At 48.5% G+C, this 25,032-nt stretch overlaps 3 protein-coding genes across 4 annotated transcripts; 1 reads left to right on the forward strand and 2 right to left on the reverse strand.

Moving 5' to 3' along the window:
- Positions 1-3,291: 3,291 nt before the first annotated feature.
- On the forward strand, positions 3,292-7,779 carry LOC125515164 (P-loop NTPase domain-containing protein LPA1-like). Of its 2 annotated transcripts, none has more exons than XM_087528162.1 (7): positions 3,292-3,640; positions 4,365-4,624; positions 4,806-4,887; positions 5,073-5,507; positions 5,685-6,425; positions 6,672-6,791; positions 7,179-7,779. In XM_087528162.1, the coding sequence occupies exons 1-7, from the start codon at positions 3,506-3,508 to the stop codon at positions 7,512-7,514; spliced, it is 2,109 nt and encodes a 702-aa protein (XP_087384288.1). In that variant the 5' UTR covers positions 3,292-3,505; the 3' UTR covers positions 7,515-7,779. The 2 variants fall into 2 exon arrangements, with proteins under 2 accessions (XP_087384288.1, XP_048536561.2); XM_048680604.2 differs by having other exon boundaries at positions 3,295-3,640; positions 7,182-7,779.
- Positions 7,710-8,537, reverse strand: LOC125515165 (uncharacterized). The gene has a single exon (XM_048680605.2). The coding sequence runs from the start codon at positions 8,431-8,433 to the stop codon at positions 7,876-7,878; it is 558 nt and encodes a 185-aa protein (XP_048536562.1). The 5' UTR covers positions 8,434-8,537; the 3' UTR covers positions 7,710-7,875.
- A 3,379-nt stretch (positions 8,538-11,916) lies between these two features.
- LOC125514879 (lysine-specific demethylase JMJ27-like) lies at positions 11,917-21,408 on the reverse strand. Its single transcript, XM_048680248.2, has 16 exons — positions 21,020-21,408; positions 20,579-20,632; positions 20,428-20,481; positions 20,192-20,323; positions 19,661-19,791; positions 19,377-19,476; positions 18,580-18,712; positions 17,877-17,940; positions 16,891-17,797; positions 16,040-16,369; positions 14,692-15,522; positions 14,538-14,610; positions 14,367-14,452; positions 13,980-14,099; positions 13,772-13,842; positions 11,917-13,287 (listed from the first exon to the last, which is right to left on the reverse strand). Exons 1-16 carry the CDS (start codon positions 21,251-21,253, stop codon positions 12,354-12,356), a joined length of 4,254 nt encoding a protein of 1,417 aa, XP_048536205.2. The 5' UTR covers positions 21,254-21,408; the 3' UTR covers positions 11,917-12,353.
- Between the last annotated feature and the right edge of the window lie 3,624 nt (positions 21,409-25,032).

A 25,032-nucleotide genomic window follows, 5' to 3' on the forward strand; every position in this document is an offset into this window, starting at 1 on the left:
TTGTGCTAGCCTTCTTAAGGCAAACTTGTTTAACTTATGTCTGTACTCAGATATTGTTGCTTCCGCTGACTCGTCTATGATCGAGCTCTTGTATTCGAGCCCTCGAGGCCCCTGGCTTGTAATATGATGCTTGTATGACTTATTCTATTTGTAGAGTTGTGTTGTGATATCTTCCCGTGAGTCCCTGATCTTGATCATACACGTTTGCGTGTATGATTAGTGTACGATTGAATCGGGGGCGTCACATTCTGCTAGTTCACTACTAGTGTTTCCAAGCCTAGTTAATTATTGTAGTGATGTCAAATTTTGGATCTTCTCTATAAATAGTCTCTCATACCCATATGTGGATGAAACCATTCCATTCCACTACTACTGCAGGATTACCCTGCAGTGGGAGGCGCCAAAAGCCCAGCAATGACGAGTGATGCTCTAACAGACGCCCTCCACTGATATCCCGCCACTGCTAATATGTCATATGTGATGGGCGTTACAAAGAGCCTGCAACTAACGTCGATGCTGTAGAAGTGGCAGGCATTGTTATCAATGGCGGGCATCCTTACACACCCACCATTACTCGGCAAATGTATGTGGGCATGCATTTGTTACCACCCGCCGCTGCTCACTGCGGCAGGTTGCAATGAGAACATTGCCACAACAGCATAGATTGCTACCACGGCAGCGTTAGCTGATGCATATAGTGTTCAATTCTCGAAATAAAGCTAATGATAACTTATAACAAAGAACGGTAAGTATATTAACAAATAAACTAGCAACGAACAATACATAGTCATCAAATTTAGTGTGTTGGTCAAGTTAAACAAAATAATATGCAAAATATGTTTAGTCATGCATGCAATAGCAGTGACCGCTTCAATAAACTAGCTAGGTTAGCCTCTTTTGTTTGTTCGAATCATCTCCTTCAGTGTTATTATAGAATAGGCGGGACGACGAGTGGACCTCCTTATTTATGATAGTTCTGAATGTGGCTTGGATTTGTTCGAGCACTAAGCCCACTTCGGACAACTTGTTTTTTAGTTCTTGACCCCATTTGATGATTTGTTTGTGCAGCTCTAACGTTTTCGCCGACCGTATGAAATCTTCCATGTGAAGAGAGACGTAGAAGTCACACGTCAGACTAGTACATGGTTGTTGCGTGCAATATACATTGTGCCATTTGAAGCATTTTTTTTCTCCTATGACTACCTTTGTAGTTCTTTTCACCATGTGCCCTCTTATAACACTCCAATGGAAGATACATTCATCCAGAAAGTTCTTGAGGAGCGGCTAATCTTTTCCCGGACTCTTACTAAAATCCATCAAATAACAATTGCAGCTTTGCGGTCTTACCACTAGGAGAACCCACTGGTTCCTGCACAAAAAAGGTGAAACATACCGCGAATATGAGAAACTTTAGAAGTTTTGAGACGTGAAAACATATATCGAAGAAAAAGGTACATAAGCGTAAACTAGAGAGAGCGTACGTGGGGCGGTAGGACTCGAGGAGGAAGTTTTTTAGCTAGTTATGTTGCATGAAATCCAGAAGGTACTTTTTCATGCACTGCCTACCTTCCCACTTGTTAGATTCTCCTCGTTCATGAGATAAGGGTCGGCTATCGCGACCTCGGAAACATTCTGGCGCCTGGCCGGCTTGGAAAAGGGCTCGTGGTCTGATTAGGCAAGTTTTGAGATGATAGAACCTGAATATATAGAAGATCTCTTTGAAATTTACATATATTTCACCTCTGTCAAAGTTTTTAAAGAAACTATACCCTTTGGCACCTTGGCCGTGTAATATGTTGGGTTCATGATGGCTCTTTGCTTCTGATTGGCTAGCTCCGAATCTATGATTTTGTCATGCAGAATCTTCATCTCAATTCTAAGTTGCTCGTACACACTGTCTAGTACCATTCTCTTGCTCGGGCTATAGACAGGTGTTGTTGGGTTGTCGGCACATTGTTCGTATGCCAAGGACTTCTTCGATGTCTTCTTCCATGTCGGTGTCTATCATTTGCATAGGTGGTGACAGCAGTCTTTCCCTTCATATTTATTTTTGCACCCCGATGATATGTCGTCCTATTTTAACTAAAAAATAATTGCATAAGTAATTGATAAAACAAAAAATTAATTTCGTTAAAAACATCGGCATGACCATTGCTATAAATGGGACATATTGATTGCCAGAAATTCGACGAAATGGAAGTGAATCAACATTTCATCAAAACTTTGACACTCATTTGCAATTTCCTGTAAAATAAGGCAACAATCCGCAAACAAAGTCATCACCAGCCATCGCCACCTCTTAAAAATTCAGCATGACCTTTGCTTAAGTGGGGCATATTGAGTGCCAGAAACTCGACGAAATGAAAGTGAATCAACATTTCTTCGAAACGTTGGCACTCATTTGCATTTCATGTAAAAGACAACAACAAACCGCGAGCAAGTTCATCGCGCGTGTTCAACCAATTGTATCATATCCGTCACCGGCCAACAAACCGTGAGCACGAACATAGCACAAGCAATGAATTGAAATCAATTATGTTATACCGGCCGATTATATATGTACGAGGAGGAGCTCACCAAGGCACTGGTGTGGGGGGCCGAGGTGCCGGTGTAGGAGGGCGAGACGCCGGTGTAGGGGCCAATGGAGGGCGCCAAGACGCCGGTGGAGGGGGGGCGAAGCGCCGGCGAAGGGGCGGTCAAGGGCACGGGCGGAAGAGCCGATCGAGGAGGCGGGGGTGCCGGCGTTGGGGGCTCGGGGCGGCGGCACGCGGGGGTAGAGCACGTGGGGTGGCAAAGCTTGGTGGTGGAGCGTGTGAGCGTGGAGCGAAATATCACAAATTTTCGGCGCGAAAAGTTTAAAAAAACTTTGCAGCGATAGGTACTTGGCTCCACCTACCACATTAAATACTTAATAGTGGTGGGTGAAACATAGTGCCCGTCATATAAAATATATATCAGTGGCGGGTGTTTTTTTAGCACCCGCCACTGACGTACTTTTAGCATTGAAATTATCCAAAGTTACTGTACCAATTTTTGGCAAAGTTTTAGCATTGCAAGTACGTTAGCTTGCGAAAAACATTGACTAGCCCTTTCTATGGCAAGTCTTGACAGTATACCAAATATTACTAGGATATTATAGTATATTATATATATAAATGAAGAAAGAAATAAGGTGAAGGAACTAGACGACACGATGACCGAGCCGGGGGCGAAGGACGCCGAGTATGGTAGCGAGTGTGGGCGTGGCGGCCTGGCGGGGCGGGGGGACAGGTGGGGGGCGCGGGCGGCCGCGGCGTGTCCGCCGCGACATCTGCCGCCGCACCGCCCCCCGCCACCTCCCCTCGCTCGTCGCATCCCCGCGCCGCGACAATGGCCGCCCGGGCTCAAACCCCCCTCCCCCACCAGCTCCTCCTCGACTCGCCGCTCTCTCGATCCACTCAGAGGGGCTGTCCCTTCTCTCCTCCGCTCGCCGCTTGGTAGTAGAAAAGAAGTCCGGGCAGTGGACATGGCCGCCGCCGCCAAGCAGCCGCCGTTGTACATTGCCGTCGCCGACCACCGGGGGAGCAGCTTCCGCTACACGCGCCCCGTCCTGCAGAGCGCGCTCCAGCTCATGGGCTGCAAGCCACGCCACGCCTTCAAGGTCCGTCTTCCCTTCCCCCCTCACCTCACCTCACCTCACTTCTGTAGCCCGGCTGTCTGAGTTCAATCCCCCAACTAGTAATGGTGCCAGATACCAGGTTTTCTTCTAGACAGTAGATGGATGGTGTTTCATTATCCAGTTTACATTTTTTTCCCCTGGGTTCAGTCTGAATCTTTTAGATTAGACTCGGCATCCTGCCGTCTCTGTCGCTGTCACCATAATTCAGTTAAGGAATGTCCAGCATGCCCTGCATACAACATCAATTCTTATGTCTGAATCAAGTTGGTTGATTTGTGTTCCCTGGTATGATATTATCTGCCTTATCTAAAATAAATTCACACTCTTACACTCTGTGATTTCTTCCTATACATCCTACAGGCTACAGTCACTTCTGTAGTATGTTCTCCTGAGTTCAGTCCCCCAATTTAGTGGTGGTACCAGGTAGTACTACAAAATGATTAATGATAGATAGAGATAGATTCGTCTCCATCGCAATCATAGTATCTCTGTCCATGTCATCATGGTTTTGTTCAGGAATATAATGTTACCTGCCTTGTCTAAAGGTTCCAATTTTGGCACACTATCTGTTTACTTACACATCATACGGTCACTGTTTACCATTCTAGATGCAATATCCTGACGCCTTAACTAGCTTTCCTAGAATAGCTAAACTGAAAAAACGACAACGACGTCTCACCTGCCACTTGTTTGTTCATGTCACCAGATCAGCAAGAGAGTGTTCGATGTGACCAGGAGCGACTTCGTAGACTCGTCGAAACTGAATGGATCCACACAGGAGGATGGCATGAAAGTCGCCGAGCTCCTGGATGCAGAAAACATGACCAACATACCGTTTGAGCTGTACAAGACCCAGACCACTGCTGTTGTTTCCAGGGAGGAGTTCCTGGATGTCGTGTGCGACGCCCTCACCTTGTACAAGTATGTCGGGCCCAATCAGAGAGCCGACCTGCTCCTTGCCTGCAGGTAACTGCGTCACACCATTCCGCCAAACCTTATCTATTTCCCAAGATCATTTCATAGATATGCAACTGAACTCTGACACCATACTTCAACAAGTTGAATGGCTTCTGTGAAATGTTCTTCTGATAGGAATTCGTTCCATCAGTGACCGTTCCTTTTGTGTGTTCCATGTGTTCTACATCAGGATAAAGGAGAGGAAAGAATCAGTGACAGTACTGCTGTGTGGCACAAGTGGATGCGGCAAGTCCACTCTATCATCCTTGCTGGTAAGTGTTTATCTTCTTGTTAGGGAAACCCTTCGCTGGCGGATAAAAGTTGATGAACCCCTTGTGCTCACACTTACTAAGTTACTATACAGTATATATCCATGGAAAACCGCGTTGCTTGCTACAGGTGAATTGGGTGATAATTCAGCAATTCCTTACTCCTGCCTTTTTTTGTTTTCTCCCAGGGTAACAGGTTGGGTATCACAACCGTGGTTTCTACCGATTCTATACGGCACATGATGAGGAGTTTCATAGAAGAGAGAGAAAACCCTCTGCTCTACGCGTCAACCTACCACGCTGGAGATTATCTAGACCCCATTGCGGTTGCCCAAGCTAAGGCAAAAAGCAAGGCCAAGAAACTCACTGTTATTTCCCATTCAAATGCTGATGCAGACAAAGATGCTGGCACTTCATCAGATGAGAAGTGCCATAATGGCACATCCTCCTCGGACTCGCCTCCTAGTAGAACTGAAGTTCCCAGCAAAAAGCAGATGGCGATAGAAGGATACAAGGCACAGAGTGAGATGATCATTGGCAGCCTTGACAGATTAATTACGACCTGGGAGGAGCGGAAAGAATCTTTAATTGTAGAAGGGGTTCATTTAAGCCTGAATTTTGTGGTATGTATGGTCAAGAACCATATGCTATTCTCCTCACACACACAAGAAAAAAAAGAATCATGTTGTTTACCTGTATTATTTATGTTTCCTAAGTAATTGCATTCTCGTCTTTCTTCTAGAGTAAGTATGCAGTGAAATCATTATGATTTCTTTTAATAATTGTCTAATATATGATAGATGGGACTGATGAAGAAACATCCCTCTGTGATACCATTTATGGTATACATTACGAACGAGGAGAAGCACTTGGAACGGTTTGCAGTCCGTGCAAAGTACATGACGCTTGATCCAGCAAAGAACAGGTACGTCAAATACATCCAGAACATCAGAGCTATCCAGGAGTACCTCTGCAACCGGGCCGACAAGCACCGAGTGCCGAAGATCAACAACACCAACGTAGACCGGAGCGTGGCTGCCATACACGCCACGGTTTTTAGCTGCCTTCGCCGGAGGGAGGCGGGGGAGCAGTTTTATGACCCACATACAAACACTGCAGCTATAGTGGATGAAGAGTACAGGAACCAGTGCGCCGCAAACTCGTTGAGCTCCAAAGGAATGTTTCAGCTGATTCAGAGGAAGGGGTCTTCTAGGAATCTGATGGCGCTGCTTAACACCGATGGTTCCGTTGCTAAGGCGTGGCCTGTCGATGCTGGCGACAGCAGTGGAAACGTAAATGATGGCACGGGCAGTGAGAAGTCTGTTGGAAGTCCTATGTATGGCCCGCTGCAAATTGGGAAAGCGGAGCCTGTCAATCTTCAGTTTGGCTCTTTTGGGATTAGTGCGTGGCCAAGTGACACCGGATGCACCAGTCATGCAGGGAGTGCTGATGACTCCAAGGCTGATGGCACAGATACAGGGAGTAGGTATTTATCCTCGTGTTGCAGCACACCAAAGATGTCAGATGATAATTCCAAAGAGGTTTGCATCTTAACTAATCCTTCATGTTATTACGTATATTTCACAATTGGTTATGTGCATGGAAAATGGGTTACGCTATGATAAGAATTTAATGTTTGTCACGGCTCACAAGTCACGACAGTTATGTGCTTAGATAGATTATGAAAGCTTCAGATTTATTATATACAGCATTTATATGTAGCTTAGTATTAGTTGAAGTAAAATGCTAATTCTGTACTTGGTCTGACACTGTTTCATCTCATACAGATACAGCTTGTGAATGAGTATTCAGTGTTCGACAGCGAAGAAGAAGCAGAGGAAGTCGATGTTGGTGATGCAGAGACTGATGACGATGATCTAACTGACGAAGAAAAGGAAATTCAGAAGGTAGTGTGAAAAAAAACATGTATTATTCTTCATCTTTCCTCCTCCTTTTCTCTGCACAGTAATGTCATGACAATAATGTCTGGCATGAAGAAATAACATGAACTTGCTTCTGGGAAAATCTTACGGAAGCTGTTGCTGCTACAATAATAAGAAAACTACACTGAGGTGAAGTTTGTAGTTGTTTGTGCTAGTGGTAGACAAATTTGGAGTCAGCCTCATTCTTTGCTGTAGATGAAAAAATGATTATGCTGTGCTGCAGTTTTATCCTCATAACAACTGTTGCAGTGCTGCATTCTACCTAGAGAAACGCCATTAAGTCGAATAGGAAAGTTCAGGGTACTTATAACTGATTGTCCATTCTATTGTCCTTGATGAAAAAACACAAAGCAGATGGAGGAAGCAGGGTCGGTGGACGAGGAGTCGACCAAGTCGGACGAGGAGTACCTAGACCTGGCCATGAGAGAAAATGGCTACTGGTCGGACGATGAGCAGCAGACCACCCTGATGAAGCAGCCCCTGGCCCCGGGCGCAGGAGGCGGTGAAGATGATGATCACAATGTCATGAAGAAGGCTGACAACAACCTGAACCAGCTGCTGGAGATGGGAAATGGCGGCGGCGCAGAGATGCCATGCACCCACCCTCTGACAATGAACGGCGGGAACCGTGGCTGCGACGCCAAGGTGAGGCGACGATGCGCACTCGGCCCAGAAGGGCTGTTTTAGCACCGGCGCCGCCATGTCAGATTGCAATCAGCAGTGTGGTTCTAGCTATCTACTACTAGCTGTGTTGTTGTTTTTCTTGTTGTAAGATGGTCATGGTAGCATGTAGCATCCCATCCTATGTTGTTGTATTAGTTTCTGAAGCAGATCAGGGGAGGGGAGCAGAGTATCCTTCCCTCCCTGACAGGATGGATCATGGATGGACATATAATCATATATACATACATGAGTAGTAGCAAAATGAACATGAAGAACTCCCCTTGATTGATTGATTCATGGCAGAAGAAAGAGTTGGATACTTGCTAGATCGACTGGCTGCAGCAACTATATTACGTACTGAAAAATGAGGCAGCTTTGGCTAAGGCTAATTGGTGGTGGTCGTCTTGGCGCGGGCGGGGACGGCGCCGGAGCCGTCGCAGGCGGTGCAGGAGCGGGTGGAGGAGCAGCGGTTGCAGTAGGTCCACTTGGTGGGGAGGCCGGCGGTGTAGCGGGTGGCCATGTTCTTGGCGGCCCGCCGCGCCCGGCCGGCCGCCTCCTCGCCGACCTCCTTGAACACGAACCCCTCCCCCTTGCACCGCGGGCAGAGGCCGCTGCCGCCGCAGGCGGAGCACTCCTCCACCGCCTCCTTCTTCTCGCCTTGCTCCCTCTGCGCCGACTGCTCCGCCTTCCGCTCGCCCCGCAGGAGCACGGCGGCGGCCGCGACCCCCGCCGCCGCCACGCCGGCCGCCACCAGCGCCGTCTCCGGCAGCGCGCGCGGGCGGCGGCCAAGGCGGCGCGCGTTCGGAGAAGCGGCGGGCCGTGTGGCGGTGGCTGTGTGGAGGAGGGAGCGGCAGCTGCGTGTGGTGGTGGAGGAGGAGGCGTGCCATGGAGGGGATGAGCAAGAGGGGGAGGCCGCTGCTGCCGCCGCCATGCCCATGGCCATCGAGTCTATCTACCTCTGCTCTCTCTGCTTCATTATCCCCTCAGCTGGGTGGACAAGCAGAGCGGCCAACACCAACGGAGCGCGGCGTCTTGCCACCCGGGCTCTACGGAGACGGGTATTTAAAAAAGAATAATCAAAAGTGTTGCTTAAAAGTTTCAAAACGAAAAGAAATTTCACATATGAGCACATATGGATGTTCTCTAGCTACTTGTAGAATTTCGTGAAGTAACCTTATACTCCCTACGTCCCAAAATAAGTGTCACGTTTAGTACAACTTCATACTAAACTTAGTACAAACTGGAGACACTTATTTTGAGACGGAGGGAATAGATTATACGCTACAAAAATCCGGCACGAAAACAACAAGATAGATACAAGTCCATTTTGTTTCATGTATTTGTGTTCTTTATACATCGCATATAAATATGTATATCGATAAAAATTTGCACACGCACGCATACTCAAAGATTATTATTCTTTTTGAGCTCCTCGCTAGCGTCGCTCCAGGGGCGGCTCGGGCGATCCAGATCTTAGCCGCCGCCGCCCCCACCCCCTCCACCTCCGTCCCCCACCGTCACTGGGCTAAGCCTGCGTGGCTGACGGCGGCGGCTGGCCTTCATCTCCTCGCGCAGCGGGTGGCGGCGCAGGCCTTTCATCCCCACGCGTGGGTTCTCCAGCTGCTGCAAATCGGCGGCCCTAGACGTCGAGGTGCATGCGGTGGAGACGGAAGGCGGGGCGGTGACCATGGTGACTGCTGTGGCCGCGAGGGCGGCACGACGCCTGGCTCGGGGGACTCGAAACGGCTAAGCCCCTCATCTCCGCATGGTGCAGGTGGGGACAGCGGTGTCTGCTCAGATCTTCGTCCTGCTGTTGGGAGCCGGCAGGCGACGACGTGGGTGGGGGGTTGTTTTGCCTAATAAAGGTAGCGGTCCTAGCGATTCCTCTCATGCCAAGACAAAGATTTGTTTGATGCTTGTCCTCCTTGATCTAGCTGGAGTGTCAAGTTCCGAAAGGCTCCGTAGGTGAACTCCCTTGGGCGCCTCATGCCTGGAGATTGCTGGATCGGATGGGATTCGGTCGTGTGCACCCCTTTTTCGACCATTTGGTTTCTGGAGGGAGCGGCACAAAGCTCTGCTATTTGTTGCCATCATAGAACATGTCTTTTTCATTCCATGGTGAAGTCAGATGCAGAGAATGTCATGGAAGCTAGGATCTAAGGACTAGTATCGGTGGTTCGAGTCTTTGCGGCGATGAGGAATTTGCCTGCTATTTCAGTACTCGTAGCAGCGGCATGCAAGTGGGGGTGACAACACATGAGAAGTTCAAAGGTGTTGCCTTTCATAGTGAAGAGTGAAAATCCAAGGTCTGATCTTATTTGGTTGTGCCTGACAATGGCCTTTTTGAAGTCATTGTTTTGAGAGCGTGGCCTTTCTTCAGGGTGAAAACCTATGATCGGATGACGACGGCGCTTGTGCACTGTTTTCTTCTTGAAGATGTCGCTTTTTGAAGGACTTTAGATGTTGTCTTGGTGGTGTTTGTACTCCTGCTTCAAGGACTAATCACTATGGGGGGGGGGGGGGTTTCTTTTTTAGCTTCTTTTTTTTTCTGGTTGTATGCATCCTCGTGCCATTAGGGTATTGCGTTGTTGCAAAGACTGGGTGTAATTGGTGTCGGTATTAATATATTCTCCTTGTCGAGAACATACTCAGAGATATACACATATACATTTTGGTTCAGAATTTTGTGAGGTATAAAAGTGAAAGCCACAATGTAATAGTGAAGGACACAATGCAACAAACATTAAAGGGCACATGAACAAAGAGATGAAGTTGTATACCATATCGCTTACACCTAGGCCACTCGCAGGACGGCCTTGCATATTCTCAAGTGTGGTACAAAACTTGTTGCATTCTTCTTGGATGAACTCTGACCTCTTTTGGATTAAACCGACGTCATGATTGCTTGAAAACTTTTACGGCAGGAACTTCCTACGTTTATGGTAGTATGCATGGACTCTTCCCAAAAAGATGCTCCTTTTTGCTCGGTGCCGGTCTTGGGATCTTGCCCTATTTCCTTTCAACCTTGGCGCAAATCAACATGTCCTCATCTTTGGTGTATGCTCCCATACGAATCTTTGTCGCCTCCTCTTTTGTTTATTGGCTTGTTGAGTGAGCTCATGGACAAACAATGGCTCCTCCTCAATGTATACGACATCTTCTTCCTCTTCTCAATACATGCCTTCATGCCATTGCTCGCCTTGGCTGCGGTGGTTTCTTGATTGTCGTGGCCACCAATGTCTTCAGCACCTTCATCTTGGGCGTGGTCGATTTGGCTTTGGGTCTCGTCGGCATCGTAGCCTTGGCCACCCCCCTCGGAGATGATATTCTTCATGAAATCATGGTAGTAGGGCGGGTCATCATGCGCCGACGTTTCGTCAAACAGGTTGCGCGCGTCGGGAAGGCTGGCCATAGGAATCGCCCGTGAATGCTTCTTTTGCATCCCGGTGGCTGGCTGGTCGGCATGGGACACATGTGTGGCGTTGAGGTTGATGAACCCCGTCTTAAATCAACCGGTGAATCCAGAATGGCCGCAGGCGCAGGGGGTGGCTGATGCAATCACACTACCTTCCGGCAAGGTGGAAAGGCGGGTTGTCCGGGGGATGGAACCCATGCATCTACGGCTTTCTGGACGTGCACGACGACTCTGCTTATGGAGGGTGAACAGAGCAGGTGCTCACCGTGACCATGGCGGAGGGAATAAGAATGGTTGTCATGTGGTGACTGAACCCTAGCAGAAGAATGGCCCCATTCTCCTTAGCGACGGCCTTCTGTTGTGTGGCAGCGACTACGGGCAGGGCGGCTTACCTCTCTGCATCTTTGGCCCTCTGGTCAGCCCTCTTCATCGACCGTCTGCTCCAGCATGGGCACCTTCTTCGGCTTCTTCTTTGAGCACATGGGGCGAGTGTCCACGCCAGTGGCAATGGCAGCAAGGTTTAGCACGGTGGCCATGGCGAGAGGGTTTTGGGAGGTAAGAGGGAAAGGGGGAAAAAGTGCCACCGACAGGCTGGCCTCCATTTCGAAGCAAACCCAGCCCAAATTTAGGCCAAAAATAACAGATAGGGGCGAACCGAATGTGGTCGGAGTTGCCTCTGCAGAAGTCAGATACGCCAGCCCGCACCAAGGCAGCATGGCCGCTACCAGCGCCATCGACGAGCTGGGCAGTGAGGAACGCAGTCATGACCATGGCGAGGTACGCGTGGCATCCTCACAGTGGTACGGTCAGCGCGCACGACGCGACATGGGCAGCAGCCCCGACCATGCATCCCTCGCTCATAGCACCACAACCAGCACAGGTATTAAACCACTACTACTAACCAGCACCGTCACTAGAGAATAACGTCAAGAGCAGCGCTGATGCACGGCAGGGAATTAAGCACAACGGCAGGCACAGATGAATGGAAGACGCACATGGACTCGAGACAAATACTAACCCAACAGTAATTAATACGGTGACTAGAGGTTGACATGGTGCGTGCTTCATATGCAAGTCCCAGCTTACAAGGTAATACTACCACCAAAACAATCAGGGCTGTTCATTCAGTCTTCCACAGCCCACAGATAAGACAACCACTATAGTGGCGCTCCGCAACTAAGGTTCTCGCGGAGCGCCTTCGGTTCCCTCCCCACCCCTCACTTCACTACAGGGGAACAACAGTAAGGGGAAAAGCTTGGGCATCTGCTGGGCGGCAAGTTCGTGGGTCAGGGAGCTCGACAATCTCTTATCGATGCGCTCCCTCAAAATGCTGCAACGGCTATGGTCATAGTCATACGGGTGGAACATGGTCTAAGTCAAAAGACGACGCCGCGGAGATCTCGGGGGTGACGGGCGCAAAGTCAAGCAGGAGAGGCTGGCGCTGCCCCTCATGCCATTCTAGGCATGGTAGCCTGAGCCTGCTGCGCATGCGCCTCTGCAGGATCTTCTTTAGCTTCAGGGATGCCATCAGCTGGTCGCTTGTGGCCCTCTTCCATTTCTGCAGGCTCCTCTTTGGCAGGTTCAGGCGTGACCTCCATTTCTGCAGCTCCATCTTTCAATTCAGGCATGTCCTCAGCTGACTTGCCCTGGTGCCCCTTCATTTCTGCAGCTCCGTCTTCATCTTCAGACATATCTAGAGCTGACTGTTCTTGGTGAACCTCCATTTCTACACGTTTGTCTTCAGCTTCGGTCATGTCCAGAGCTGATTGTTCTTGGCGCTCCTCCATCTCTGCAGGCTCATCTTTAGGTCCACACATGTCCTGAGCTGACTGTTCCTGGTGCTCCTCCATTTCTGCGGGTTCATCTTTAGGTTCAGACATGCCCAGAGCTGACTGTTCCTGTTGCTCCTCCATTTCTGCAGGTCCATCTTTCGCTTCAGACATGCCCAGAGCTGATTGTCCTTGGTCCGCCTCCATTTCCGCACCTTCGTCTTCAACTGGAAACATTTCCTGAGCTGATTCCTCTTCTTGCTCCTCTGGTTCTGCAGGTTCACTTGGACTAGGTTTTCCTTTTTTTGGACGACCAGGTTTCCCTTTTTTCGGACGACCAGGTTTTCTTTTTCTCAAACCACGCCGGACACTTGCACCAGGTTTCGCTTTAGACATGTCCAGAGCCGATTGTCCCTGGTCTGACTCCATTTCTGCACCTTCATCTTCAGCTGGGGACATTTCCTGAGCTGATTGTTCTTCGTGCTCCTCTGGTTCTGCAGGTTCACTTGGACCAGGTTTTCCTCTTTTCGGACGACCAGGTTTTCCTTTTTTCAGAACAGATTTTCTTTTTCTCAAACCACGTCCAGTTTTATCTTGACCTTCATCATCAGAGCTGGTGAAAGAAAACAATATTTCTCATTATTTACAGAGTAAATCATATCCTACTGATAAAGCACTTAACCACGTCCAGGTTTATCTTAACCTACTTAACCATCAGTGTATGAAGGGTTCTCAGATCACAATATGGGAATTTTAAATTTTGTAAATCAACTCAGTTTATCTGCACAAAATTTGCATGGCAACAGCATCAATCCATGTGCCACAGTTTTGTTTGGGGAATAATGAACATGTGAATGGAGTTCACTTAATTCATTTTCAAAAGGACCCTCAGCAGCACATAAGATCGCCAATGCACCATTATTTACATAATAATCAGATTACAGATAAAGGGGCCCTACAAAAGTGTGTATAGCACAGCAGTAGGCGGACATACACAGGAACGCTAATGTAGCATTATTTACTCATCTCCAGAGTTGGTACATTTTATGTCATAGCAAAAGCAAGTTCAGACCATGCTGGGAGTTGCTGCCACTAACCTTTTGTCGTCAGGTTTTTTGTTGAAATCATGAATGGCTCTTTTGATTGCATGAAAAGCTATCTTCTTAACCTGGCAGTTCAGATTGTCACAGGATTTCAGAATTAGACAACATACGATGTATGAACAAGAATGTTAATATATTGCATGATCAAATAAAAAGAAAAATGTGTAGACATAAAACAGGAGAGTATGGAAGAACGGCAGACCTCTAGCTTATCTTCATTCACCCTATGCCCTTTTGGAAGCAGACGGAACTCTTCTGTCAGCCTGATACACTCTTGTACATTTTCCGGAGAAACAAAGTCAAGTGCAACCTTTATACATGACTGTCCAAGAACAAAAGAAGCAGTCAACAAAAAGAGAGATGCTATATTTTTCTATATACATGGTCATGTTACTATATTTTCTGTGCTTAAATATATTTGACTTGACAAACCTGCGTACATTTTCATACTATATATATTTGATGTTCTGGATGTTATTATATTTTTCTATATACATGGTCAAACTTAAAAAGCAGTCATTTCTATTCAGAAGTATGGCACTTCTGCCAGAGGAAATCAGCAACTTTTTCCATGCATGGCATATCATACCTTCAAATTTCTGACTTGGTGGGGACATCCTGCAGGAATAAAGACTGCATCACCAAGCTTCTGTTCAAATGTCCAAGGCTCGACTCCTGCATATGCAATGGGCAAAGAACCAGGAAGTAAATAACTGAGGTAACATTAATCTTCCAATAGACATCATTATTCTTTACTGACCATATTCTTCCTTAAGCTTCCTCTTGTGCTCATCTGTTAGGTAAAAGCACTGGTCATGTATAGGATGAATAACCTGCAAGATAAACAGTTACACGACATGAGAATAAGATGCCATATGGTATTCCATGGTCAAACAGTTAATAGAGCTAATCACCTGCTTCACTGGTTCATAGTTGTAATGCCTAAACTCCACTGAATGCTTTGTTAGATACTCATGCAGTTTGCTGACGTCTTCCCGTCTGAATATATCCCACAATGCACCACCCTCTGGTTGATTTCCCTCTGCAAATGGGAGACCATCGTCTTTTGGCTCAAGATATATGGGAAATCCACGCATCTCATCTTCTGTGCCTGCTTTCTTTTTTCTCTCTGTGCTTGCTTTCTTTTTTCTCTCTTTGCTTGCTTTCATTTCTCTCTCTGATAAATTAGAATAACGAGCGCCACTTCGTCTGGGTCGTGTCTGATGACCAGTAGGTTCAAAAATAGCACCTGTATTATCTGGAGATTCACTTTTATTTTCACTGCTGAAAGCATTACCCTCATCCTCCCTCTCATTAACTGTGTCTTCTGCTATCTCCTTGGAAATGGGAAGATCTGGATGATCCACATCACATTCCATGGACGATCGCCCATTCACAATCAAGCTTCCCTCAGCTTCATCAGTTACCACATCTTTGTGAACCCCTTCACCTTCAATGGCCACTCGCCCATTCACAGTCAAGTTTCCCTCAGCTTCATCTGCTACCACATCTTGATGAGCCCCATGCCGCTCATCTAAAAGAGTATCAGATAATGCCTGCTCAATGACTGAGCCATGTTCAGCTCCTTCACTGAGAGCTATTGACATGTCACAATCAGGGTCTATTTGTGAAGCTTGAAGATTTCTGTTGTCTTCTTCTCTGGCCAAACTCTCTTTCTTTTTCTCAATCGCTGTAATCCTTTCTGCCTTGAGCTTTACTTCATCAGTATGTGTTAGGATATTGACCTGTTTATACAATATGAAACAGGATATCATTCATAAAACTAAACAAGGAAATCAGAACGTTGCCAAACGGAGACACCAAACCAGGGGAAAGGTCACTGTGGCAGCTGGGTGAAGTAATAAACAACCAAGAGTCCAACAATGTTAACTAATATGGCTAGCATTAAGGCAAAACCATAGCATGGAGACTTGACTGAAAGCAACAAGAGCAAACTCAGAATCTACCAGGCAGTTACACCTACACCATCTATACGTGATATTTATCTTCATGTAGTGTTCAACTCAACTGGATGTATAGATACTCAAATCTCCTAGCATGTAGTGGTGGCGCACCAGATTGCAAACCCACCTGCCGAAGCTTTAGTCTAACTTCTACCCTAAACTACTTCCCGCCACTTTTTGTAAATACCACAAGGATAAAATATAAGCATAACAATTTCAGATTCAAATGAACTAGATGGTAAACCATAATGTGTACATATATGAATGGAAGGAAGCATAAGAAATAGTAATTTATTACCGCATCAGACATGTCGCAATGGATCTTGGTGACCGAATCACCAATTCCTAATTCCTGAGCAACGCCATATGCAATGTAAGTCTTTGGACCAAGGTCTGGCTTTATGACGTCATCTGGAAGATTCACTGCCAGATTAAGAGGACCAGATTTATGATCTGTATATTCACGAAATGGCAAAGCAGACACAAACTCGGCACCATGCCGTGGCAATCGCTCCTCAAATGAGCTGTGTTGTGGCCAATCCTTAAGCTTGAGTAACAAGGGCAAACCCTCTGGACCAACAGCCCCACGAGAATACCCATCAAAAAAGAAGTGAGTGTTTACTTCAACCTGTATTTGAATTCATCAAAAGTAATGGTAGTGTTAAGAATACTAAATGTCAAAATAAAAATGGTCTAGATGCCAAGTGCAATATATGAAATCAAGTTCAGTAGAGGCAACCATAGTACCCCCGTGCTTAACCATATTGAACATAAAAGGAACACTTGGGACTTGCCCACCACCAGAAACACATCAATATATGAGAATACTATAGATGGTGGTGCAGGCAGAAACAGAAGTTATATTCATAGAAATTCTGTAAACTTGAATTCTTATGTTTTACTAAGCGCACAAACTGATCATGAATTCAGACATACACACAAGAACCAACTACATTCCAAGAAATTTTCCATGCTCATTAATATCAATCTGATAGAAACAGAATCAAGCAGTTAATAAAAGCAATACTCTGCATCAGTAATCTAACAAATTTCAAAGATCTATGCATCCAGTACTCTTGATATCAGTTGTCACAGATAATTCTACTGATGCTATTCTAAAAAAGAATAATCATTATGAATGCCAGTTACCTCCATCCACGACAGGCACTCAAGAGCTGTAACACATAGCCGCTCACGTTCATCCTTTTCTTTCTTTTCTCGTACAGCCCGCCACATAACCATTGGTTCCCAGCTCAACCCAGAAGTTAATTCAAGCACGTTACGAACAATAACAGGCTCACCCTTCAACCAGTGCTCCTGGAAATGATCCAAAGCTCCATTTTGAACATCTCTAGCATTTGGGCAATATATGTAGTTGTCGCTCGAGTTCTCTCTACTAGCCAATTTCTGTGATGTCGCATCACCAGAGTCAGTGACGCAGAAACATTTTGACCCTCCCACCTCCAGCACTCTTTCATTGTTGCCCTCTGCATTGGCCTTCTCCAACAAGTCAGAAACAGCATTCTCCTCCAACAATGACTTAAGTTCAAGAACAGAATCTCCACAACCACCAAATGTATCTGGCGGGCAAGGTATGCTTCCATTACTATTTACCCTCCATTGACTCAAAGCAGCACTATCCTCAACAGGAACTGCATTGTCCATCAACACGTCATTCTGTCCATCAGAAAGCTTTCGACTCACAGCGTTATCATGACTACTTGTCTGTTGCAAATCTTGCTTGCCTTCTACCTCAGGTTGTGCAAGGACCATGCTACTTGCAGCAGCAGCACTATCCTCAACAGGAACTGCACCGTCCCTCAACAGGCCATTCTGTCCATCAGGAATCTTTTGACTCACGGCATTATCATGACTACTTGTCTGTTGCAAATTTTCCTTGCCTTCTACCTCAGGTTGTGTAAGGACCGTGATACTTGCAGCAGCAGCACCAGGACAACGCCCAAGACGAAGCTCCCGGCAGCAAATTAGGCAGAGATCATAGGAACACTTATTGCAGCTTCTGTGGAAGTCAACTATAGATGTTCTGCAGTTGTTACTGTCCCAAAGAGAACTATGAATTAGACACCCAAAAGCAACAACTAATTTGCACACTTAAAAAATGAAGCAAGACTAACCAGAATATCCGCTCATTTTTTGCACAATTAGCTTGTGGAACCTTCACTTCACATGCATCAATGCCTGTTAAGAAAGCAACATTAGAAACAGCAGAGCCACTGGAACATTGACTGACTTTTTCATTATTCCTAAGGCCTCCTTTGGTTCATAGGGTAGGAAAATCATAGGAATAGGAAAGTCATAGGAAATGAGATGACATGTATCTCAAATCCTATGAGTAGGAATAGGAAAGGAGATGCCCTTTGATTCATATCATAGGATTTTTTTTCCATTGAGTCTAGGCTAATGTTTATTTTCCTATGAAATGTGGAGGATAGGAAGAATTCCTCCATAGGAATATGATTTCATTCCTACAAACCAAAGGGTTCTAAAGGTATTTTTCCTATAGAAATCCTATCCTATGAAATTCCTACAAGATTCCTCTAAACCAAAGGAGGCCTAAATAGATAACAAGTCCATCCTGGAATGCATGCAGTCAAAATTCTTAAATTTGGATAACTAATTAACACAAATATTTTGATTTTGCCTCACATATACGATACTGGTATATTTTTATAGTATCAATTCCAGATCGATGCAAAAACTAAGTGGTCAATGGGTGTATTGGAGAGTCAACACTTGAAACAACAAAGGGTCACGGTAGAATCATGCTCTTAAGCTAGAAATTAACAAACTGACATTTTAACAAGCCAACAGTAATACCTTTAATTGCTGCCTCAACACTTCTCTCTTGCATCTGCTCATGGTGGAAGTTTTTCAACCATGGGAGCAAAAAGTGTATAGTTCGTTGAGAGAATTTAATTTTATCTTCATCAGATACTTTCCATTTGTCAACCTGGGAACAAATAAGAGGAACAAACAAGCAATTTAGGTTTGTGTTCTTACTCATGGTGACTAATTATTTCAAATTTTAATGACTAGACAGAACGCCCACCAACTTCATTGCTCTCAAAAAGGAAGCTTTTTTACTACAGAGTACTCTAACGGTGGGGTTAGACCACACCACGGTATTTCACCAAGAAGAAACTCTCAGCCAACGAACCGAGAAAGGCCCTGAACCCTGGCATCACCCCATAGGGCCACACCATCACCTGGGCCGGCGATCACTGCCCTCCCCATATGGGCCACAGCATTACCACAGGCGACCACTCTCCCCCCCCCCCCCCGGGTCGTAGCATTACCACAGGCACAGCCACTAGCAGGGGAGCCAGCTAGGTGCCCTTTTTTTGTGCCACAAGGGTTCGAGCCCTGGCCCGCAGCTCCCTCACCTGGAGAGCTTACCATTATGCTATAACAGCATTGGCAACTTTTTTTACTGTACACCACACTAAAGTAAAAAAACACAAATTTAAAGCAACAGGAATGCGTGTCATTTGCCCCTTCACGTTGTTTCAGGGATTATGCAAGTCTATAGAGGCATGGGAGTATCAAACATACTGCAGAGTGCAGACAGAAAACAAATTTGAAATGAAGCATGAAACACAAGGCTGAAGGCATACCTTGCTTATTATGTTTTTCCGCAGACAAGTCTTGCAGTTGCAATTATTGCGACAAAATGGACAACTATTCACAAAGTCATCTTCTGTTAAATGTGGATACCTGTTCAGATCACGCCACAAACACAAGCCAGGTCATTTTGTGAGCGAACACATCATGGTGGCTGCACAAAGTACTTGCAAAATATAAGAGATGAAAAAACACAAGTGCTATAACTCTAAGAAAACAGGCAGGCAAACACAACAGAACCAGGTGGCAAACATGAATGCTTTTAGAGGGCACAAACCAGCGATTTATGCACAGCATGCAGTATCTCCTCATATATTCTTTGCAGCCCAGACATCGCACGACTCTTCCATTGTCATTCCTCTGGCATTGATGACACATGTTTGAAGTTCCATCTCTCTTTTTTGTATCCTGCAAATGCCAGCCACAAACAGAAACATGTCATGTGCTATGTACATACTGGGAAAGGTAAAGGCTAAAATGTGAGCAGGTATTTGGAAAATGTAGGCACTTCTTATGTAAAGTATTTCACGTCTATTTCTTTGGTAGCTGAAGCGTTGCTTAGAGAATGTATGTATATTGCCGGTTATGCTTCTTGTTTACATATATACAAAAGCAAATGAAAATTAGAATGTGGCTGTCTGTCTAATATATGAAAAACATACCAGCAACTAAAAATGTTCTTACAAATAATGCACAAACTACGTGAGCACATCACACACAGTCATAATCATTCATCCACCACTCATTAGACCTGAAAACTGAAGGGACGGCAGTAGTATTAACAAGAAAGGTAGAAGGAGCTTGCAACCTTAGGTGGAGGATTCAGCGTCTTCCTAAGTCGCGCAGGCCTAGGCCCAAGTGAAGAGGGGTCAGCAACAGGATCCCTCTTGCGTTTTTTTGCTGGTCTCAAGTTCTGCGTTCCCCCTTCTGTGTCTTTCTCCTGTAATAGAGAAACCAGTAATGAGGATGAAACAATGTAAGGATTACTGCCTTCTAAAATAATCCAATCCATCAAACTTGCAAGCTATAAGGAAAAACAATGACCTCGGCAGAATCCTGCGGTGGCACCTCTTCGTTGCCCTTGTCCACACCGTTCTCCTGCAACCCAGGACCAACAACAACCAGCCATTGAGGATTTCAGTAAGCTCCGCCGAAGCTCCCCCACATGGAAAAGTTGGCGGGGAAATATACTCACCGCAGTAGAAGGCGGTGGCAACTCCTCATCAACCTCCTTCGCGTCGTCGTCTTCCTGCCACCACGACCAAGCAACCATTAAGCGTTTATTTAGGGGGAGCTGCTGAAATCCGCTGGTATGTGTTTGAATATTGTGAGTGGCGGCGCGCTTAAAACCCTAGTTCATGGATATACTAGGCTTACAGGCTGGGCGACACCGACCACCAAACCCTAGGTTAGATGCGGGTGGCGGCCTGGGCTAAAATCCCCCAGCCAGCGCTCCTCCCGGAAGCAGGCAAAAAAAGAGGCAGGGACGAAACGAAGCACAACCCAACGAGACGGCCGCAGCTCCCGGTAGCCGCGCCGAGACGGGTCCCCGAGACGCTCCTCGCGGCGGCCGGCTGCTCTCGTCGAGCTCGGAGGGGAGGGGAGACCTAGGTAGCGGGGTACGGCGCTAGGTTACCTCGGCTTCGACGGCGGGCCGTCGCCCGCGCCCGCGCCCTCGCCCGCGGCTCCCCCGGGCGCCCCTGCCGCGCCCGCGCCTGGGCTCCTCGGCGGTCGAGTCGGAGGGGGTGGCCGGGAGACCTAGGTCGTCGTCGGCCCACCCGCCGCTCGCCTCGTCCGCGACGGGGACCTCCCTGCGCGGCCTCCCGCGGCCCCGGCCCCTCCCGCGGCCCCGCCCGCGCTTGGGCGGCATGCTGCTGCTGCTGCTGCTCCGCCGGAATTGGAGGCGTCGGCGGAGAGGGGGATGGGTTCGTTCGGCTCCTCGGGTCGGTGTCTGGGTCTGAGCCGGAGCAGCCAAGTCGAACCCGAGCCCGAGCCCGAGGACTAGTAGGAGACCGACGGACGGGCGGGCGGGCGAGCGAGCGACACGAGTCTTTATCGCCTCCGCGGCGCCGCGGGGCGGGGCCCGCGCGTCAGCGTCGTCCACGGTCCACGGGCTCCCGGCCCCTGGGCCCGGGGATCCGACCCGGCGCGGGGAAAGTGGGGGCCCGCCGGCAGGGACTCGCGGAGGGGAACGAGAGTACTAATAAATGGGAAAAAATAATGAGATCCCAAATAGTAATCCGCTGCCCGGCCGCCGTTGGTTTTTCGGGGGGTTTTGGGTTTCGCGGGCTGGGGACCGAGCGTGCGTGCGCCTTTCGAAACTTCGAAACTGGTGGGCGCCGCTACGCTTGCCGCCGGTTCTTCGCGGCGAGACCGCGCAGGCGGCGAACGGGCCGGCCGGCCCATGGATAGCACGGGGTTTGAACAGGCCTCGAGTCAGCTGCACGAACACACTAACTTGTGGGGAAAAAAAAGGTGCGCTAATGCACTTTTTTTTTAGCAAACTTTCAATCAATTCACCAACTCTCAAAGTAGTACAAAGAACACCAGAAATAAAAATACATTCAGATCCATAGGCCAAATAGCGACGACTATAAGCACTGGAGCGAGCCGAAGGCGTGTCGCCGTCTTCGCCCCTCCCTATACCTGGCCATACCTCGGGCCGGGCCTAGCCAAGCCCGACGCAAAAAACCCAGGCCCGAGCCCGGCTCGGCCCGGCCGTCGGGCCTGTTTTCTGGGCCCGAGCCTGGCCCCAACACGTAAAAGCCCGTCGGGCTTCGGGCCGGCCCGGCCCGTCCTTCGGGAAAACGATGGGGCCGGGCCGGCCCCGGCCCAACCTTCAGGCTCAAAATCTAGGGACCAAGCCCGTCCCGGGAGCGGCGTCGGGCCGGGCTGCCCATGGCCAGGACTACCCTTTCCTCATCGAAGCCAAGCAAACTCTGTTGTAGTAGACAATTGAGAAGGGAAAACTCTTCTGATCCACCGGCTGATAATACGAGCTCGTAAGCCGCCTCCTTCTTATGACCCGTGTCTCGCGTGGGCCTCACCACTCGCACGCTTCACGTGCCTTTTGTTCCTCACCGTAGAAATCTTATCTCGTGTTCTCTCGATCCTTCCTCTTCCTCTCTTCCTATGGTCTCATCCCCATCTCACCACACCAGAAAGCAAGACGCAGCTGTGTCACTGGGTGCACGGAGAGGCCGGAGGCGACGCCCGGCTGAGCCCAGCAGCGAGATCTCACCACTCCGCCGCTCTGATGCTGCAGGAGGAGGCTCCGCCGGCGAGCGGCTCTGGCCACGAGGACTGCTAGGCAGTGCCTCGGCGGCTGCTACCACGCACGAGCTGCTCCATGGGGCAGACGACAACCACTACTGACGCCCTTGTGTTCCAGGTTCCAACAGTCATGAGGTGCCGACGAGCATACGGAATCAAGCTGCCGCAAACCCAACATCGACGATCCTGCATCGCAACTCTGACAGCGTCGACGCCCATTGCATCGCAGCTCTGGCACACGCTGCATCGCAGCTCTGGCGGCCGCATCACAGCTCTGACGGCGTTGGCTCCGTCGGTCACTGCATTGCAGCCCGGCGGCATCGATGACCGCTGCCTCACAGCTCCGGCAGAGTCGACGTCCGCTGCATCACAACTTCGATGGCCGCTGCATCGCAACTCCGGCCGCGTCGACGCCCACTGCATGGCAGCTCCGGCGGCATCGATGCCCGCTGCATCACGACTCCGATGGCCGTTGCATCGCAACTCCGGTGGTGTCGACGCCAGCTGCACCGTACCTCCGATAGTCGTTGCATCACAGCTCCGGTGGTGTCCTAACTGTTGTCGTCGAGCTGGTAGGTGTGCTTGGAGCGCAACAGTGGGCGCTGCATGGGTGGTGCCTCTGTTGCGTGAGAGGGAAGATGTTGACGAGTAGTGCGAGACCAAGCGGACGGCTACTATGTGCATGATCGGACGATTACCAAGGCGGCTGATAACTCGCAGTTATCATCCGGCTTACGCCTAGCATCTGCCGTTAAGAAGTCGTCGAGCATTTTTTTTTGAGAAACTGCATCCTTTATTAACAGTTCAAACATATGGGGATACAGATAATATCGGGCAAAATGCCAAGCCACACATGGCGCCCGGGGCTAAGGGAGGCAGCTGCCTTTGCTAAGGCATGTGCTTCACCGTTGTGCTTCCTACTCTCATGAAGAAACTTTACATCGTGGAATTGACTCCTCTGGTACTTGATGCCTTGTAGGATGGGGAAATATTGGCAGGGAACTTCCTCTTGAATATTCATCACTACTTCCAAGCAGTCCGAGGCCACACACAGAGAAAAGACCTGCAAATCAGAGGCGAGGGAGAGGGCCTCGCAACAGGCATGTGCTTCGATGATCGTTGGATCAAGGCGGCCTTCGTGGATGATGGCCGAGGCACCTAGGAAGTTGCCGCGCTTATCTCTGCATATCACTGCTGCTGCTGCACGATCTCCGATCTTCGAAAAGCCACCATCAACATTCATCTTGACATCATGATGCTCCGGCGGGAGCCACGCATACGGAGGTGGACCCCATGGCCATCTCTAGTCACATGCAGGTCCCTGGAAGTTACGTGTAAGTCCTTGGGGTGTACTTTCGTGTCTGGCAACATCTCGAGCTCTGCTAGAAACTTGTCGATGAAAGTATGGGTACTCAGTGGGCTTTGGTACTGGTTGCCATGGATGGCTAGGCGCCTCGCCCACCATATGGCCCACATTGTAACCAATACACGTGCTAGATCAGCCGAAGGTAGGGTATCAACCAACCAAAGCATCCAAAGCTTGGCGTCCTTCTCCCTGTTTGATATTATTGTTTCCGTCAGATCCTCATCGGAGAGGGCCCAAACACATCGGGCCATGCGGCAATCAAAGAGGGAATGGCGCCATGTATCGACCGCCGCGTGACAGAGCGCACACTCCGCAGAATCAGCCATACTTCGGTGTTTTGTGACATCTCCGGTAGGGATCGAACTCTTGGCCAACCTCCAGGCGAAGACCCGTACTTTCGAGGGTACTGCAGCACCCCAGAGTCTGGCCCAAGACCAGCGATCAGCATCGACGTGCGAGTGCCCCTCATTGTGTTCGAGCCAGTCTATGCGTTGCTGTTTTGTAGAGGATAAAAGCTTGTAAGCCGACCTTACCGTGAAAACGCCCTTGTGCTCATAATGCCACGCCCAGAAGTCATCGCGGACTCGAGAGCTGAGAGGGATGTTGAGGATCGCTTCCTTATCCATTGTATAGAAGTGTGTTTCAAGCACATCGACATCCCATGAAAATGTGACAGGGTTGATGAGTTCTGACACCATCTGTGGAGGGTTAGACGTCTTCGGGCACACCGGTCGGAGCCTAAAATCTCGTGGTATCCAGTTATCCACCCAAATGTTGGTGTCCTCGCCAGAGCCAATACGTTTCACGAGCCCCAGTTGCAGTGTGTCTCGTCCTTCTATCAAGGAGCGCCAAACTTGTGACGGGTTCCTGCCTAGCTCAGCTTCAAGGATTGACGAGGCGGGGTAATAAACAGCCTTGAGAATTCGAGCGCTCAGGGAATGTGGATCCTGGAGGAGACGCCACACTTGCCTCGCAAGCAGGGCTAGGTTAAAAAGCTCAATGTCACGGAA

This window comes from Triticum urartu, chromosome 6A (genome assembly GCF_056163025.1).
Source record: "Triticum urartu cultivar PI428250 chromosome 6A, HENAU_Tu73, whole genome shotgun sequence".
Taxonomy (NCBI): Eukaryota; Viridiplantae; Streptophyta; class Magnoliopsida; order Poales; family Poaceae; genus Triticum; species Triticum urartu.

Coding starts and splice junctions, on each gene's coding strand:
- LOC125515165 (XM_048680605.2), bottom strand. CDS start 8,433: ATGGCCATGGGCATGGCGGCGGCAGCAGCGGCCTCCCCCTCTTGCTCA.
- LOC125515164 (XM_087528162.1), top strand. CDS start 3,506: ATGGCCGCCGCCGCCAAGCAGCCGCCGTTGTACATTGCCGTCGCCGAC. Junction 4,888..5,072: donor CCACTCTATCATCCTTGCTG/GTAAGTGTTTAT, acceptor GTTTTCTCCCAG/GGTAACAGGTTGGGTATCAC. Junction 6,792..7,178: donor AAGAAAAGGAAATTCAGAAG/GTAGTGTGAAAA, acceptor AAAAACACAAAG/CAGATGGAGGAAGCAGGGTC.
- LOC125514879 (XM_048680248.2), bottom strand. CDS start 21,253: ATGCCGCCCAAGCGCGGGCGGGGCCGCGGGAGGGGCCGGGGCCGCGGG. Junction 19,792..20,191: donor CGCTGAATCCTCCACCTAAG/GTTGCAAGCTCC, acceptor TGGCATTTGCAG/GATACAAAAAAGAGAGATGG. Junction 13,288..13,771: donor AAAAAACCTGACGACAAAAG/GTTAGTGGCAGC, acceptor TTCTTTCACCAG/CTCTGATGATGAAGGTCAAG.